Source organism: Papaver somniferum, chromosome 7 (assembly GCF_003573695.1).
Source record: "Papaver somniferum cultivar HN1 chromosome 7, ASM357369v1, whole genome shotgun sequence".
NCBI classification, from domain to species: Eukaryota; Viridiplantae; Streptophyta; class Magnoliopsida; order Ranunculales; family Papaveraceae; genus Papaver; species Papaver somniferum.
In genome coordinates this window covers 254,697,014-254,712,085 of record NC_039364.1, presented here as the reverse complement: position 1 = coordinate 254,712,085, position 15,072 = coordinate 254,697,014, and the positions used below count along the sequence as shown (strand labels likewise).

Genomic DNA, 15,072 nt, shown 5'->3' with positions numbered 1-15,072 from the left:
TAAGTGTGTCCATAGAAGACTCGCATCATCATAATCTCCTAACGTGGATCTGATTGAAGAATTCAACGTGTTATTAATCCAGGAAACCACCATTGAGTGTTGTACAACGATCCATTCTGTTCAAAGTCTGCTGGTTCTTTAATGGTACCATCAGCAAACCCGAACTTCCGTTTAGCTATCAAATACCTTCTAATGGCTCTAGCCCATTCATCATAGTTTGTTCCTTTTAGAGTAATCAGAGTAATTAAAATTCCACGACCATTACTGGATCCCAAATGGTATACCAGATTTTTCTTCGGCAAATCATAGGTTATGTCTTTTCCCTTTGTTCCCGTTGATGTTCCTGTTTCACCTTCTCCCATTGTATTAAGAGAACTTGAAAAAAAAAAATATAGGTTTAGGGTTTGAACCAGGCTCTTGAGACCATGTCAAGTTCTCGACAAGTCTTGGTTTCTCATTCATTAAACGTGATATTTATACATTCAAGTATTGGTCATCAATACATAATACGTGAACTGCATGTATCTAAACTTTCCTAGAATAAACCTAAATCAAATATACTCTATTTCCTAATAGTTAACTAGAAGATCAACTAAAACTACCCGTTGAACATTGAGTTCCATACAGTGTCAACAATTTCAATGAAAGCCTATCGCCATGTTGACAAACAATCCGAAGGGTCAGTTAGAGTCTTAGAGATGATTTGAAGTTCTACATTGCAATATCATTCTGATTGCATCCATGGCTAACTGAATTCAAATGGTATTAGAAACTTCTCTTATTGGATTCATCAATGGATAACTTAATGCTTTAACGGGATTACTAAACGAAAACAACGAATGAGTGCAACCTTGGTCTAGTTCTGGCGTAAGTTCCAACATTGCCTCTCGATATTTTCTTCTACCCCTTTTGGGTCAAATGTTTCAAGTTCTCGTTAGCAAGTATGAAACCTTCTCTGAAACAATAGCTGTCAGGTGTCGTTTGATGCAATAATTTCCCCATTTATTATTCCAACAAACAAACGTGTTGTTGTGCAGCTAACGAGATGACAAGAGGTCTTATAGAGCCATTACATCTTCCGCAGGTTTGCCAGCTTTTGTTTTTGTTTGTTGGTTAACCCACATAATTACAAACTTCAAGATCATTCAGCATTGAACTTTTTATTTATTTGTTTTTTTTTCAGAGTCAACGACAAGCTCGTCATAAATCTTCGGGTGGAACCTATCACCCGATTGACTGAGTGACCCCTCTATAAAACGTGGCTCAGTGTATTTTTTTATTTTATATATCTTTGCATAAAATTAGGGTTTAAAATAATTATTCCTTAGATCACCATGTCATCTTCCACAGAACTTGGCGGTGATCATCAAAGAATGAAGTTATGTTTTGTAGGTAAACTTGAATCATTAATTAAAGAACTCATAGATTCTCATGGTAAAATTTCTGCAGAAAAACCTGAAACAGATTCTCATACACACTACTCAGTTTTTGGAGACTTTAAAAACCACTGCTACTGCTCTTAAACAGCAAGGTAATTTATTTTGGTTTCATAATTAATTACTTCATGTTTTTTTTATGTTTGTTATAATTGTGTGTTTTTTATTTTGCAGTAATTTTTTCTGATTTGAAAAGAAAGAGAAGTGTAGATTTTACATTGAAGCGTAAGATCAGTGTTGATGATCTAAAAGAAGCTGATTTAAGAGGAAAGAAAGTCTTTCTTAGGGTTGACTTAGATGTTCCATTGGATGATGGCTCTAGCGTTGACTTGGATGTTCCATTGGATGATGACTCTAGGGTTGACTTACATGCTCCAACTATTTGCTATTCCCTCCGTCTTTAAAAGATAGGCTTGTTTGGTTTTCACAAAAATTAATAAAACCAATCATTGTAGCCACTTTTTCATGTTTTTTCTAATTATCTTTGGTCCTCACTCATTTATTACAAGAGAGATGGGAGAGAGGTGGTCCCCTTTAATATCAAGAGAGAAGTGGTCCCTCTATGGGTATACTAGTAAAATCATAATATTTGACTTTCCACATATGGTAATAAGCCTATTTTTTGACATACCCAAATAAGGAAATAAGCCTATTTTTTGACATACCCAAATAAGGAAATAAGCCTGTGTTTTAGAGACGGAGAGAGTACTTGATTGACCATGGAGCTAAAGTTATTCCATGTTCCCATCTTGTAAGTCTTGGTTTGTTTATCTTAATGTTTTTGCTTATCTTTTTTCTTTTTATAAAACCTCAATAAAAATAAATAAATAAATGATAATAAATTTAATGCATGGGGTTTGTATATGCATCTGTGAGTTACAATATTGATCTTATTATTTGGGGTTTTTAAGGGAGACCCAGACGGTGTTATGCCTAACCACATCTTGAGGATTTTGTACCTAAACTACCTCAGCTCACTGGAACCCAGGTGAGTTTTCCTCGGCTTGATATGAGTTTGTCTATGTAGTTTTCGCCTTGTAACAGTTCTAATTACCTAGTTCTGTGCTCCTGGATAAATAGGTTGTTATGGCGAGTGACTGTATCGGGAGGGAGTTGAGAACCTGGTTGCTGAAATCCCAAATGGAGCTGTTCTACTACTTGAGAACGTGAGATCCTACAAAGAGGAAAAGGATAACGACCGCGAGTTCGCAAAGAAGCTAGCTTCTCTTGCTGACCTCTACGTAAATGATGCATTTCGAAGTACTCTTCAAGCTAATGCTTCCACTGAGGGAGTCACTAAGTTCTTAAGGCCTGCTGTGGCTGGACTCAATATGAAGAAGGTATGACTATATATATTATTTAGTGCACCTGATCATACACTTGGGAGTATTGCTATTTTTTTGGTACGCGTGGCCAACCATGCTTTCATGCATAGTTCTTTCTTTTTTTTTTTTTTTTTTTTTTTTTTTTTTAATCAGTAAATAAAATTGTATTAATGAATGAGTAAGTAGAAGTACAAACCCCCTTTTACTTTAAATAACCGTCTTACTTTAGATTGTAAAAAGTCTAAGTATATGCAACTCACTATCAGTTGTGAGAGCCCAAAGATAACCCAATACATAGAAGAACCCAAAGCCCACTGAAAAAAGAAACCCTGAAAAAAGACTCGCTAACACTTAAACCCTAATCTCAAACCCCCATTCCCCCATACATCCCGCCACCGGCTGCTCTGGATCCACCTCCACAAACTTGCCGTCTCCTACAACCACCATCACCACGAAATCGTCGCCACTTTTTCCATCATGCTAAACAGGTACCTGAGTTGATGAAGTCAGTGATTGCGAGATGATGTTGATCGAAAAACGGGAAAAGGTAGATGGAGGCGACCACCAACGAAATCTGCTACACATCAGCCGGAATAGATAACCCCAAAGTGAATCTGACTCTGTGAATCAACAAATTACAGAAAAAATTGGCTTGGAAAAGTAGATCTACCACCACTACCATCATCTCAATCAACAATTCTTCCAACCCTGCAGAGGCGGGGATCTATCGCACAAGTTGCAAAACGTGACTTACTAATAATGTGCCGACCAAAATTAGTTTCTTTACGTGGTTGGTCCATCATAAGCTTAATGTAAACTCTGCTTTAATGAATAATAATGATTCTTCTGCTTATGTTTGTGGTTGGTCCATCATAAGCTTAATGTAAACTCTGCTGTAATGAATAGTTGGTGCAATCACATATTTTCACACACGCGCACGCCGCCGTCCGGGCGGGTCGGGTTCGGACTCGGGTTCGGGTTCGGGTGTGGGTCAGGACTTATATTTTTTGGCAAAATTTCTTTTGAATTATCGAATTAATATTTGAAACAAAATAATTCTCTGGGCAACATTATGTTTATGCATGAACATTAATTTACATGAACGTTTTATATCAAACTTAAATTTGCATGAACGTTTTTATATCAAACTTAAATTTGCATGAACGTTTTATATCAAACATAATGACGCATGAACGTTTCAAATCGATATTAAGTGATGCATGAACGTTTAAAACCGTTGGAAAAAATCTGAATTAATTGAAATTGTTTTAATGCGCGTTTATGAGACCTCTCTCTATTCTCCCCTATATAAAGCGATCACTTTCTCTCATTTCGTTTTGTGTCCAGAAGAGCTACTATCCTCTTCTTTTCGTCTTCTCCCCCTGTGTGGTCCTTTATTTTTCATTCCGTGCGCAATCGCTGTTGAGGTCGTAAGAGTGGGAAAGTACTGTAGTGCTAACTGTGCTTGCAACGGGCAGTTTTATCCTGGATACGAACTTGACCACAGGGTATAGGCATCACTCATTCTTGAGGCGTACCGGTCAAATATCGTGTTAAGGATAGCGTGTTGAACACGTGACTCTGTCCTCTGTTTGCAGTCCAATTGAGTGTTTATTTACCTTCTAGAAATTAATCTTTTTATTCTAACATCTTTCTAACATCTTTCTTGAGTGTTTTATTGTTACAGACGCAACACTGATTTCACAATGGATGGGAATTTCATTTGGAACATCCTACCTTATGCTATTTGTTGGAAAATCTGGAAAGAACGCAATCGACGAATGTTCGTCGAGGAAAAAGAGAAAGATGTTCAAAAGGTCGTACTAGACATTAAGGCAAATATTTTGTATTGGTCTCATCCCTCAAAGGCTCTTCGGGACATCAGATTTGAAATGTTAGTCTTTCAAATGGGAAGAGTTAGTAAGGAGATAGTGGCTTTGTTGTTAAATCTTTCACTTTTTCCTGCACCTTAGTCCATTATGGTCTTGAGGTATTGTAACTCTTTCATTCTTTATTCTTTTTTACAAAATTATATCGTTTTATTGATCAAAAAAAAACAATTCTTCCAACCCAAAGATCAGTGATGACCAGTCTCTGTGGAAAAACAGAAACCCCAAGGAACAAACATCACAAGAACGTTAGAAGATTATGACGATCAAATCAGGCTGCCATCACCACCACCTCGACCAAAGACACCCAAAAACAACCTGCTGCTGATGAACAGGAAGGAGGAAAAAGAGAGGAAAGACAAGAGAATTAAGATTTAAATTCGCAAAGCCTAAGAATCACCAAAACAAGGAGTGAAACCCACCATAGAAACCCCAATATACCTAGATTTAAAGATGGAACTTCAATAATCTAAGCATAGAATCCCAAAAACAGCGAAGAATTGAAACCACAATCCATTAAATCAAAAGATGATTTAAGCACAGATCTAAAGAACATACAGTCTAAGAAAGAAAGGAGGCGGCAGATGGTTTTTGAAACTAGTTTCTTTTTTTTGTTTCTAGAGAGGAAGGGAGGAGAAAGAGGGAATACCTATTCCAATCCTTCATGCATAGTTCTTTCTCTCCGTGCATGTACTCTAAGAGTGCCTGTGCACATTTGTTCTAGATATTATGGTGTTTTCCGTCTTTAATTAGTATGAGATCTTGATTTGGTTTCTGATCTTATTAAGGAACTTGACTATCTTGTAGGAGCTGTCTCACATCCTAAGAGGACATTGTCTGCCATAGAAAGTGACATTTTCTTTGAAGATGTCTCACATCTTAAGAGGGCCACAGCTGCCATTGTAGGTGGTTCAAAGGTGTCAGCTTATAGTAGCCTTATTGAGGCTTTGTTGGATAAAGGTGACATCCTCCTTTTAGGAGGAGAAATGATCTTCACATTTTTCAAGGCCCAAGGCTGCAATGTCGGGTCATCCTTCGTTGAAGAACACATGTTTGCTTTTGTTAGATCAGTCCTCATGAAGGCTAGGGACAAGGTGCATCTTTTCCTACCACCGGATTTTATGACTTGTCAAATAAATAATCCTGAGACGGAGATCAAGGTTTGTCACATATCTGATTACTTGCATTGTCGGTCCTACTTACATTCTTAACGAGGGAACTTTATTGGCTTTAATGTTATTTGTTGCAGAATGTATCAGTATTGTCTATCCCAACTGGTTAGAGGGGTGTGGACATCGGTCCCAGTACCATCCATTGTATGAACACTTTTTATCTCCCTAAGGCAAAGACCGTCATATGGGTTGGAACCATGGATGCTCTACTGGCACAGATGTATGTGCAACTTACCTTGTTTTTCTGCATAATATAAAGTTCTACGAAAGTAGCCAGTAACAATTGTTTATGTGAATTTTGTCTCATAGAGTCACACATTCTTGGCACAACCATAGGTCGTACCATGTTAACTGTTTCTTGTACATTTCAGGAAATTCTTAAGAGTTTGGCTGAGCTTAGAGAAAAGGGAGTGACAACAGTTATTGCAGGTGGTGTCGAGCACAGATGTAATGAGACTAGGCCTGTCCGACAAGATGTCCCACATCTCAAGGGGAGGTAATGCTAGTCTAGCGCTTCTTCAAGGCAAGTCACTACCTGGAGCTCTGGCTTTGGACGATGCTTCTGCTTAATGAAAGAAAGAGAAGTCTTTTTTTATTGTTTTAAAGCCCCCCTATGGTGATGTATTCACTGCATTTCATATATGTGGAAGGTATATCTTGTTCTGAGCTGCATAAATTGTAAATGCAATAACTCGAGTACAAATGTTATGTGTTTTTTCCCATTTTTTGCATCATCGTACATATTCTACGTTCCTCAAACAAATAACATCGATGTTCATCTCCGGTTCACCATGTTCATCCTAAAACCTTCCGTAGTTTTGTGTCTCTTGACCTTGTTCAAATTTAAGGGTTGCGGCTTGTTTAGTAGTACCCATTTCTCTTGAAGACTTCTCACAAGGAGGCCTATGCATATATATATATGCAAAAAAGTTTTAGTGGAGTAGGCATTTGCTATGCTTAATTAAGAAAACGAGTCAAATCAGTGAGACGTATTTCAATTATAAAATCATCTAAAAACTGTAATATAAATTGTGCTTCAAGTTCTCTCATGTTACCCAAGATTGAGTATTTCGTGTGAATGTATGTATGTTTCATTATCCCATGTTTTGTGCTTTCATTCTTTGTTGATATATTGAAGTAGTTTTAATGAATATTGCATTTGTTTTTTTTTTTCTTAATGGCAAACACTAAATTTAACTGCACTTACAACATTAGACACTAAGGCGCTTGCAACAAAAAGGAGAAGTTGTTACTGCATTTATAATCACCTATGCATTTTTCTTCATACAACCTCCTACTTTCCCTGCGATACTATCAACAACTCTCCAGTACCCAAACCACCATTTCTCTTTTCTACAAAGTAAACCCAAGAACAGACCCCAAAACCCAACTCCTATACCCAAAACAACAGAACCAAATAGGAAGACCTTATCTCTTGCGCCATCATCATCTTCTACATCTCGTTCGGTGTTATCACCAGTCTTACTACTTGTAGGACTGATGGGATCACCATCGCAATGCTTCTTTGTAGGAACACCACATAAAAACTCATTTCCAAGGAAAGCTGAACCATCCAAGCTCAAGCTTTGGAAATGAGCATTTTCAGGAATTCTGCCACTCAAATTATTATAAGATAGGTTTACATACCCAAGGTAGCTTAATGATACCAACTCCATGGGGATCTGTCCCGACAGATTGTTGGAACTGAGATCCAATGACTCCAAACCAGTCATGTTGGCGACACTGTTTGGTATGTTACCATTGAAATGATTATTTGATAAGTTAAGCATAGAAAGACCTTTAAGTAGACCTATATCTTCCGGGATATCTCCGTCCAATTTGTTGCATGATAGATCAATTCCTGAATTGTAACCTTGTAACCGTTGAATGTGCTGCAAGACTCCTTTGACGACTATTTGCAGTTGAAGATTTGAGATAAACATACCACCACCCCAGGCTGCAGATATGTCGTTGGGTCTACTTGTTAACATCGTCAGGTTCCCTATTGTCTTGCCATGAATCGGACCAGAAAGACTATTAAACGATAAGTCCAATATCTGAAGTTGACCTAAATTGCTAATCTCTTTGGGAATAGATCCATTAAACGCATTCGATCTTAATGATAGAATCCGAAGATCGAGAAATGAGCCGATGAATGTAGGTATGTTACCTCTGAAGTTGTTATCTCCCAATGTAAGAACATTCAGTCGTTTAAATTCCTGGATGATCTTTGGAAAAGCACCTCCGAGAAGGTTATCATGCAATAGGAGATACATGATACGTATGGCCTGCGTAAGCTCATTCGGAAGTTGTCCACTGAGATTATTCATGCCAAGGTGTAGAAAAACTAGACCGCTGCAGTTCCCTAAACTAGAAGGTACACTCCCAGTTAAGCTGTTGTTGGACAGATCCAGAGATCCAAGACGAAATGAATTCAACTCCAAGCCTTTATTTGAACAGAATGATAGAGGAATCACTCCTGACAGCTGGTTACGTGACAATGAAGCATAACGGGCATTGGAAAGCCTTTCTCCAACTTCGAATGGGATTCTGCCACTGAATTCATTTTGTGACAGATCGAAATACATGTTCTTCGGAGATGGAATAGGAACTGAACCGTGAAGCTTGTTTCCAGCTAAATTTAGGTACATAAAATAATCAGCATTAAAACCAAGAACAGGTGGTAGTGTTCCTTGGAGGTTGTTTCCCGAAAGATCTAAGTAAACTAGAGTTTGATGCTTGAAGATACAAGAAGGGATATTTCCCATTAGATTGTTCCGAGACAAATCCAATCTGTCAAGATTCGTGAACTTGCAGATAAAATCAGGTATTTCCCCATTTATATTACATGATTGCAGGTTCAAGCTCTCCAACTGGAATTTAGATGGAATGGAGTTTTGATCTATCACTACGGTTATGCTATTTTTGTTAAGATTTAAACTTGTTAAGTTTAACTCTCTGATTAATGAGTTGAATGAGACAGTGCCCTCAATAGAATTATAAATAACATCTAAGCGATTAAGGTTCTGGAGCTTGGTTATACAACTTGGTATCTTTTCGGTTAAGCTATTCTGAGATAAATCAAGTTGTTGAAGAGAAGTAAGTTCGCAAATCGAATCGGGTATGTGTCCTTGGAAATTATTGCCAGACATGGATAAATATTGTAACCTTTTCATATTGGAGATTGAAGCAGGAAGGTAACCTGTTATGGTGTTCATCGAGAGGTCCAGATACTCCAAGTTTGAAAGAGACGAAATTGTTGCAGGTAAGGGTCCTTGAATGTAACAACTTTGTGCAGAAAGACTAACCAATAGCGGTGAGTTTGAAATGGAAGTTGGAATCCACCCGGTTACATTTTTGCTTGACATCCAGAGTGTTCGGAGTTTAGGCCATTGGCGTTCAAACATGGATGTAAGATTTACATGAAGTTTATCAGTTCCTCTTACGTCAAGCCGTTGAATCTGAGGAAGGTAAGGAAGTGATCCTTGCAAATTATAGCAACCAACTATTTCAAGAACTGAAAGGGAAGTAAGATTAGCAAACTGAGGTGGGATTGGCGAATCGAGGTTTTCATTGTAATTCATTTGTAGAGAAGACAGATGAGAAAGATTGAGGAACTCATGGACTGGAAAGATTGGATTAGAAATAGCACAACCAGATAAGTGAAGTTCTCTGAGATGAGCAAGAAATGATATTGGTTTAGCCCAATTCTTTTTGACAGTTGCCTCAGATAAGTCAACACCACTTAGTCTAAGTACCCTCAGATGAACTAACTCTTTAACCCAGTTTATGGATGACGAGATTAAGGGGATGAGGGAAATCATATAACTTGGAGATGTGGGATCAGATGGTTGAGCATAATCAGAGATGTCGAGGTACCGAAGAGATGATAAGTTAGCAAATTGTGTTGTTATCGAGCCGGAAAAATTCGAATTTGAGACATCAAGGTGATTGAGATTTCTGAGTTTTGAAAGGTGATATTGGACATTTGAGTAGTCGAGATTATTGAAACTAAGATCGAGATACTCAAGGTGAGTTAGATTGAGCAAGGAAGAAGAGATTGTACCGGTAAGTGAAGTATTTCTTGGCGGATCATTACCAGAGCCCCAGAGGTTAATTTCAAGGTCTATATTTCGAAGATCGATTGAAATGACTCGTGACTTGTTGTCAGCAGAGCAATGAATTCCATGCCACTGACAACAATTCAGATGACGGTCTATTTGCCATGAGGACAACCGATCCAAATGATCCGTTAAGGAGTTTTTGATGCTCAAAAGAGCAATCCTTTCTTCATCGTGACACGCCAGACAGACTTCTGCATATATTATGATGAAAAATATAAGAGCAAGAAGAAATCGGAAATGAAGGAATGGTAGCTGAACATTTTCTCTGAACTCATTCATGGCTGAAAGAATTATCTCCTAGGAGTCTAAGAAAATATGTTGTTAGAACTTAGAAGCAGCTATATATATAAAATTTTCATCATGAAAAAAAGGATTAGCTGACCTTCTCCATGGAACTGTATAATATTTGTACAGATTTCATTATGTTGAATTGAATTGCATATATTGACTTCCAGAAACAATTTACAATTCCATTATTGGTAAGGTGACCAAGTCTTTTGTCTGTTGACATGAAAGCAATATGCTAATGCATGTAGCTTCAGAAGATTCACTGAGCTGTATATATCTGACATTTTCAGCTTGATTTAATGATTTGTTTTAGTCGCCATTTTTCTTGACGTTCAATTGCTTGTTTTAATGGGGAGCACGGACAGTTGGTAAGGTGACCAAGTCTTCTGCCTGTTGACATGAAAGCAACATGTTATTGAATTTGGCTTCAACATCGGAATATCGTGCACTAGGAGTATTGCTTGTCCTGTTGGGGGAACATTGACTATTGACTTAAGAATGATGTCGTTATCTACAAATGAGCAATCAGAATAACCGGATATTGTTCAAGATTATAGGTGTAGGAGTTAAATATCTCACACGTTAATAACTACGCGAAGTGAGGAGTATAACCTACGCGAGGAGCATTGCACATAGCAAAGTCGAGATGACGCACCAGATGATGTCAGCAAAGTCATGGGTAAAGTGTGAAGAATATGTGAAGAAGTATACTATGCGAAGATGAGCGATTGTATATGAGAGAATATGTCGCATAGTGATCCCAAAAATAATGGGATTCTTAGCTGTCATCCACTATGTAAAGTCCTACATAAAGGAGAGAGAGTCGTTGTTTCCGGGAGGATTCGAGGACAAGTCTTGGAAAAGAAATAGGAAGAGAGAGAAAGTGAATTTAGGTTTCAAGTAGAATTGTTGTAATACTTGAATCCGCTTTGTAAACATTCTTATTCTTTAATTAATAAAACAAGAGTTTATAATGATCACCTAGAGATTGAACTAGTTATAGTGGAGTGTGGTTGTAAGATTTCTTACAACTACATTTTTGGCGCTAGAAACAGGGACGGATGCTAATTCCTGATAGTATATCATAGATTTTAAGGAAAAAAGTGTGATCTAAAAATTTAGAAATGGTAAGGATCGAGTCTGTTGTTGAACAAGGAATGAAAACTAGAAGAAGTCACAGACTTGCTGAACGAAGACGAACTACAAATCTTGAGCAACAAGAAGAAAGACTGAAAGAACATCAAAGAACAGAAATTCCAATTGGATCTCAGCGAGAACAAGGGCTGAATAATGAGATAGATTATGATAGAGTGAGTATCCATACTGCGAAGAATAATTCTACAGACGAAGGACAGAGAATTGGGAACGAAGAACCAATTACAGTGAGTGAAGGAAATATGACGATTGAAGAGCTTAGGCAAAAATTAATAATTGAAAGAAAGAGAGAAGAAGAGGAGCGTGCGAATTTAATCCGTCAAAATGATGATTTACGAGAAGAGAATCTTAGATTACAAGAACAAAGGTCAAGGATTGCTACACGCTCAAAGTCAAGATCCAGTAGGAGTTCTTCCCGACATAGCCAATCTAATCGAAGAAGTGATAGGCGAAGGAAACATATGGAAGTCGTTGAAGAAAACTCGCAAGAAGATGAAAATTTGGAAGATCAAAGGGAAAGGAGACGTGTAATCGATATGAACACCCACGCGAACTTCTTCGTCGTGAAAATACTAATTGTGAAAGGGAAGAAAAGGATCCAAAGCAAAGACAAATGCTATTACATGGTAGAGAAATGTTAAGAGACGAATATGAGCGCGAACGAGAGATTGCACGTGCGAGAGGTAGACAGAGAAGAAGGGAAGAATTAGAAGAAAGAGAATTACAAAGAGGATTGCGTCATATTGATAATCGAGTAAGGGGACGCGAGCGTCATCACATAGATGATATAGATCAAGGTCGAGTTACACCACAAGAAAGAGAAATATTAAGACATCGATATGATCGCACGGGCAATGAAGAAAGACATGATAAAGTACAAATTGAAGCAAATACTGAAAGGCGTAGCCGAATAAGAGAGGAAACTGAAAAACATGAGATACAAGAGGCAATATGCCAAAACAATCATGAGAATAGGTTGAGACAAGCAAGATTAAAAAGACCCATGCGAGAGAATCCACATCAATCATTAAGTGAAGAAATTCTTAAGGAGATTGCAGAATTAATAGAAATGATGACTACAAAGAGAAATAATGGAAGAAGAAAACTAGAGGAAGCAGTGGAGGAAGCTGGAAAAACTCCATTTACAAAAGAAATTCAAAGAGCACTGATACCATCTAAGTGCAGTTTACCGGCATTTACAAGTATATTTGATGGAAGCGCATGTAGGATCAGAATCTCGCAGCAATAATGCCTCAGCGAAATTATCAACAAAACAACACAACAGCGTCGCAGAACAATTTCAGAAGTGATATAATAAACGACGTCAGCTAAAATCATGAGAAAAATGTGATGATGCTGCGAAAATTAGAGAGTTTGCGAGATTAACATTTGTTAAGTTGCGAGAATGTCGCAAGCCATATCCGAAAATAAAGGACAGATTAGCTGTCATCCACTATGTATTTGCCTATAAATAGTCGCTCAGTTGTAAAGAAATGAGAGATCATTTTTTGAGTAAGAAATAAGTGAATAGGAGAGAGAAAATCTAGAGCAGTGGATATTTTCAATTCCTTTATCTTTTCTTGTAAGATTGTTCAAAGATTCATCAATAAAATTAAGATTGTTAATCTAAAATGAGTTGAATGCTAATGAAATCATATGAGGGATGTAGTGTAGGATTTCCTGCAACTACATAATGGCGCTAGAAACAGGGAAAGAATTGAAGATTGAAGATTATTCTAGAAAAAATTGAAGATTAATATTGAGATTTGTGAAGATTTGGAGTGATTGATTAAGAATTTTACATAATCTCTTGCAATTCATTAATATTGAAGAAATTGCTAGAAGAAGAAATACATCATAACAACCAACTACTGTTAGAAGAAGCAAGAGAATTGCTGGAAGGCAAAGAAGTGAAATGGGAGAATCAACTAGAATGAGAAATAATGGAGAAAATAGAATTCAACCACCAGTTCAACAAACACTAATACAAGGAAGGAATACAGATTATGATAGGGTTAATATACACACTCGGCAGTCAAATTCAGCAGAAGAAGTAGAAGAAGAGCAGCAAACCAGAAACCATAGACAGGTAGAGAGAAATCAAGAAGCAGATGAAGGAATAATTCATGGCGATGAGAAAATTGGAGCGTTAGAAACATTGAGATGAAGAATACACGAATAAAGAAGAGCTGAGGCAGAAGAACATGCGAATTTAACAAGGCAAAATCACGAATTGAGGATGGAAAATATGAGACTACATAGTAGAAGATCGATAAGTATTTCAAAATCATATTCAAGATCGACTAGAAGAGAAATGAGGAGAAATTCACCCACAATTAATGCTGGAAACAATATTCAAGAAGAAATATCATATCCTAATGAAGAATATCGCGAAAATGGAGAAAAAACTGATGATCGTTACGTTCCACAGAATGAAACTTTTGATGATAGGCAAAATGGTAGAAATCAAGAGAATGGACAACGTCAGGGAAGAAATGATCAAGATGGCGAAGGAAATCGAGAGGAAGGAAGGAGAATTTTACATGAAAGAAAAACTCAAAGAAATCAACAAACGATTGAAGAAGAAATTGAAAGACATTATGCTGAACAAGCACGTTTAATTTGCGAACGTGAAAGATTGAGATCGGAAATGGAAGAACAAGTGCTTCAGGAAACAGTTCCCCAGAACAATCACGACAACCGAGAAAGAAGACGAACACAAAATCGGAATAACAGTAATATCAATGAAGAGTATGATAGAATACAGAGGATGGCTGAAAGACAGCGAATGGAATTGATAAGAAATGAACAAAATCATAAAGGGGTAAATGAGAGACATCATTATATGCGAGTTCAAGATAGAGACGAAGAAGAGACTCGCATAAGAAGACGAGATGAGGATAATGAAGAAGAAATGCAAAATTTCGCTAGAGAAGAAAGACATGAACGCAGAAGAAGGGAGGCGAAATTAAAAAGACCAATGGATCAAAATTCAGGTGTAAATAAACAAATCTTGAAAGAGTTATAAGAAATGAGAGGAATGCTAAATAATAGAGGAGAAGTAGGCAGAAGACAGTTGGATGAAGCTATAGAAGAAGCTGCGAAAACTCCATTTACAAGGGAAGTACAACTAGGAGGAATACTTCTGAAATGCAATTTGCCCGCATTAACCAGCATTTTTGATGGAACAACTTGTGTAATTCAACACATTAAAGCCTATGTGAGGTGTATGCTGCAATGGGAAAATCATGATGTCGTATTATGCAAGTATTTCGCATCCATCTTAACAGGGGAGGCGTTAAAATGGTTCGAATGTCTACCAAAGAATACAATAACATCCTTCAATCATTTGCAGACTACATTCCTGGGGGCATATATAAGTAATAATTCTTCGCGACCTGGTATTCAAGACGTGTTTGGATTAAAACAAAGGATTGGCGAAAGTTTGAAGCACCTAACTAAAAGATGGAGGACTATATGTAGCAAAATGGCTGGCCATGTAGATGAGAGATATATTATCTTATCATTCATTAATGCTATGTTTGCAACCAACCTATTGTATATCCAAATTTTCAGAATCAAGAATACGATCACAATGACTGAATTGCGAGAACTTCAAGAAGAATATATTGCTCTAGAGGAAAGGCAAAATGAAATGGAATCATACCCAGTTGAGAATACCA

General features: G+C 37.3%; 2 protein-coding genes and 1 pseudogene across 2 annotated transcripts; 2 read left to right on the top strand and 1 right to left on the bottom strand.

Moving 5' to 3' along the window:
- The first annotated feature begins 1,045 nt into the window (after positions 1 to 1,045).
- Positions 1,046 to 6,322, top strand: LOC113296377 (annotated as a pseudogene).
- A 727-nt stretch (positions 6,323 to 7,049) lies between these two features.
- On the bottom strand, positions 7,050 to 10,216 carry LOC113293644 (receptor-like protein 19). Its single transcript, XM_026542211.1, has one exon. The coding sequence runs from the start codon at positions 9,644 to 9,646 to the stop codon at positions 7,091 to 7,093; it is 2,556 nt and encodes an 851-aa protein (XP_026397996.1). The 5' UTR covers positions 9,647 to 10,216; the 3' UTR covers positions 7,050 to 7,090.
- A 1,142-nt stretch (positions 10,217 to 11,358) lies between these two features.
- Positions 11,359 to 12,030, top strand: LOC113296376 (luc7-like protein 3). The gene has a single exon (XM_026544684.1). It carries the CDS (start codon positions 11,359 to 11,361, stop codon positions 12,028 to 12,030), a length of 672 nt encoding a protein of 223 aa, XP_026400469.1.
- Positions 12,031 to 15,072: the final 3,042 nt, after the last annotated feature.

What these genes read in the sequence shown, in the direction of transcription:
- LOC113293644 (XM_026542211.1), bottom strand. Translation starts at nt 9,646, where the DNA reads ATGATTTCCCTCATCCCCTTAATCTCGTCATCCATAAACTGGGTTAAA.
- LOC113296376 (XM_026544684.1), top strand. Translation starts at nt 11,359, where the DNA reads ATGGTAAGGATCGAGTCTGTTGTTGAACAAGGAATGAAAACTAGAAGA.